This window comes from Elephantulus edwardii, unplaced genomic scaffold (assembly GCF_000299155.1).
Source record: "Elephantulus edwardii isolate Elephantulus edwardi_28Jun2011 unplaced genomic scaffold, EleEdw1.0 scaffold00088, whole genome shotgun sequence".
NCBI classification, from domain to species: domain Eukaryota; kingdom Metazoa; phylum Chordata; class Mammalia; order Macroscelidea; family Macroscelididae; genus Elephantulus; species Elephantulus edwardii.
In genome coordinates, this window is record NW_006399838.1 from 7,709,170 (window position 1) to 7,711,661 (window position 2,492).

The following is a 2,492-nucleotide window of genomic DNA, read 5'->3' on the forward strand; positions in this document are numbered from 1 at the left end:
AAATCTCTGTAAATGTTCATTAAAATTAATGAAATTTTAAAAAAAGTATAAGTATTATGTAAAGTTACAAAGATAACGAGGAATAGTAATAAAAGGATTATTCTTCTCTGAGAAGACAAAGTGAATGTAGGAGGAATGAGGGATATAATTTTTTCACTACCTGTCATTAAAAAAATTGGTTAATTAAATGTTCTTTTATTTTAAAGACTAATAAAGTCCTTAATAGCTAAAGTGGAGGCAGTTGCTTGTTTATACTTTAAATAAATAATTAGCCCACAAAACGAAGGGTCTACACTCTATCATATTTTAAAGAATGTTCTAAATGCTAGTCCTAAATACGTTGCAGTTTTTAGAGTACGTGATCTTAAAATCTCAAATTATTCCATGAAACTACATACTAACGTAAAATGAAGTAGTAATTTCATTAAAGATTAAGTCAAAATAAAACTCTGGCATCATTAAAATTATTCTTGCATTTTACTACTACGACACAAGAACTAAGGAAACCAAAATTAATCAAATTGTAAAAAGCCCTTGACGTAAGTTACAACGAAACCAATGATCTTACCTCCTTTTCTTCACCAACCTGATCCAAACTCTCATGGCTTGACGGATTATAGGGAATGACTAAAAATCCAATTGGAAACATTTTTTACAAGGAGAAAAAAAAAAGAAGATAGTAGTCATTAAAGTGTGAGATAAAAAAAGACTCTCAATTTAATTTTGTTGTTACTTCTGATTAAGTCAACATTATCTAAAATTATATACTAGTCCTAAAAATGACAAACTGTACACAGGTACAAAAGTTAAACTACAATCTTCAGTGAGGGTAAAGAGAACAAGGACCCACTTGGTCACCTGGTACTTACCGGTTTCAGAAAATATTTTTTAATCATTTCCTCTCTTTCTAAAGTATGAAACAACTCCTTTACTGATGAACCTATAAACACTATTTATTTATTTACTTTAGAGACATTCTTCACAGTCAAAACACACCACCCAGAACAATAAACAAAGAGAACTCAAAAAAGGAACGGCCTCTTGGTTACTCCCTCATCTGGCAGAAAAGCCTGTGTCACGGAATTTGCTTCTTTCAAGACCAGGAGACTTCATTCCGTCCTCCCCAAACAACCGCCTTTCCCAAAGGAAAGGGTCTGTTCCTCCTTCCACTAACCTCCAAGCTCTCCAGATAGCTCAAGTTTTGGGTAAATCTGAAATTTTAACTCACATTACCAATTTTTCATTGTCTAGGTTGCATTTTTGTATCTTCTACATAATGTCTGCCTCTAATGGTAAAGCTTGAAACAAAAACAGGTCATATGGACATCGTCATATTGGTATACTTGGCTTGTAATTTCAATTTCTAGTCTCAATACTGGTCAAAAAACCCCCCAACGATACTGCTGATTTTAAAGGGATTTCAAAAGAAATTTATATGAACAAGAGAAAAGTCATCTGTGTGAGGTTAATTCTATTTTTTTTAACAGATGCTTTAGCATTGTTGCTGATCTTATCATCGCAAAATATGGTTAAATAGTTTTATTTAGAAAGACTAAAATGCCAACACAAGAAGTCTTTGAATGCTAGTTTGTGAATGAACAACAGTTTCTCCTGGCACTATTCTTACCTGTCTGGGCATGGTCTGAATGCATGGACGACTGATCCGTGGGCATCATTGGTTCCTACAAGCATTTTCAAGGAGAAAATAAAAAACAGCTCAGTGAAATTTTTTCAAATTCCAATAGTTTTACAAATCCAGAACAAGATGTCATCTCATCCCAGCAACAATCGCCAAGTTCAATAGGGCAGCAAACAACAAACGCTTGGTGAGGTTGTGGGGAAACTGAACTCTTATTCACTGTTGGTGGGAATGTAAAATGGTACAACCGCTATGGAAGGAGGGCTCTAAAAATAGAAACACCCTGTGACCCAGCCATCCTACTACTGCGAACATAACCTAGGGGAAATCGGAGGCTTGACTCCAAGAAATACATGCACATCCATGTCCACTGCTGATTATTTATTCAAAATAGCAACGATGGAAGCAGTCCAACTGCCCATTAACAAATGAACGGACAGAAAAACTGTGGTACATTCACACACTGGACTACTATGCAGCAATGAAAAACAGCGAACTTGTAAAAACCCTTCACAACATGGGTGAGCCTGAAAACATTATGCCGAGCGAAATGATCTCCTTCACAAGAGGACAAATACTGCACAACACCACTGTTATAAAAAAGGGTTGACGGGCTGGTGAGGGAGTCGAAGGTGAAGAGTGGACAGGTAACAAACACTGCCCTGGAAGAGAGGAGGGGAAGGAAGGAGTCTATGATCAGGCATTAGATACACGACAGGAACAATTCAGAACAAGAGGTGCATTACAAAATGAACTGGGGGAGGGGGAAAGGGGCAAGGAGGAACAAGTACAACAACAATGAATGAAAGCCCAACCTTCCCGTCAACTTTCATTAAAATCTCCAAAAAAAATA

At 36.2% G+C, this 2,492-nt stretch overlaps 1 protein-coding gene across 1 annotated transcript in view; it reads right to left on the reverse strand.

Annotated features, from left to right (window-relative positions):
* The window catches only part of PRKCI (protein kinase C, iota), a 59,928-nt gene that overhangs the window by 30,777 nt on the left and 26,659 nt on the right, over positions 1-2,492 (reverse strand). Inside the window, exons 7-8 of the mRNA XM_006890384.1 lie at positions 1,628-1,682; positions 569-627 (exon numbers count right to left, since the gene is read on the reverse strand). Coding sequence (XP_006890446.1) covers positions 569-627; positions 1,628-1,682 — 114 coding nt within the window. The remainder of the gene's footprint in view (positions 1-568; positions 628-1,627; positions 1,683-2,492) is intronic.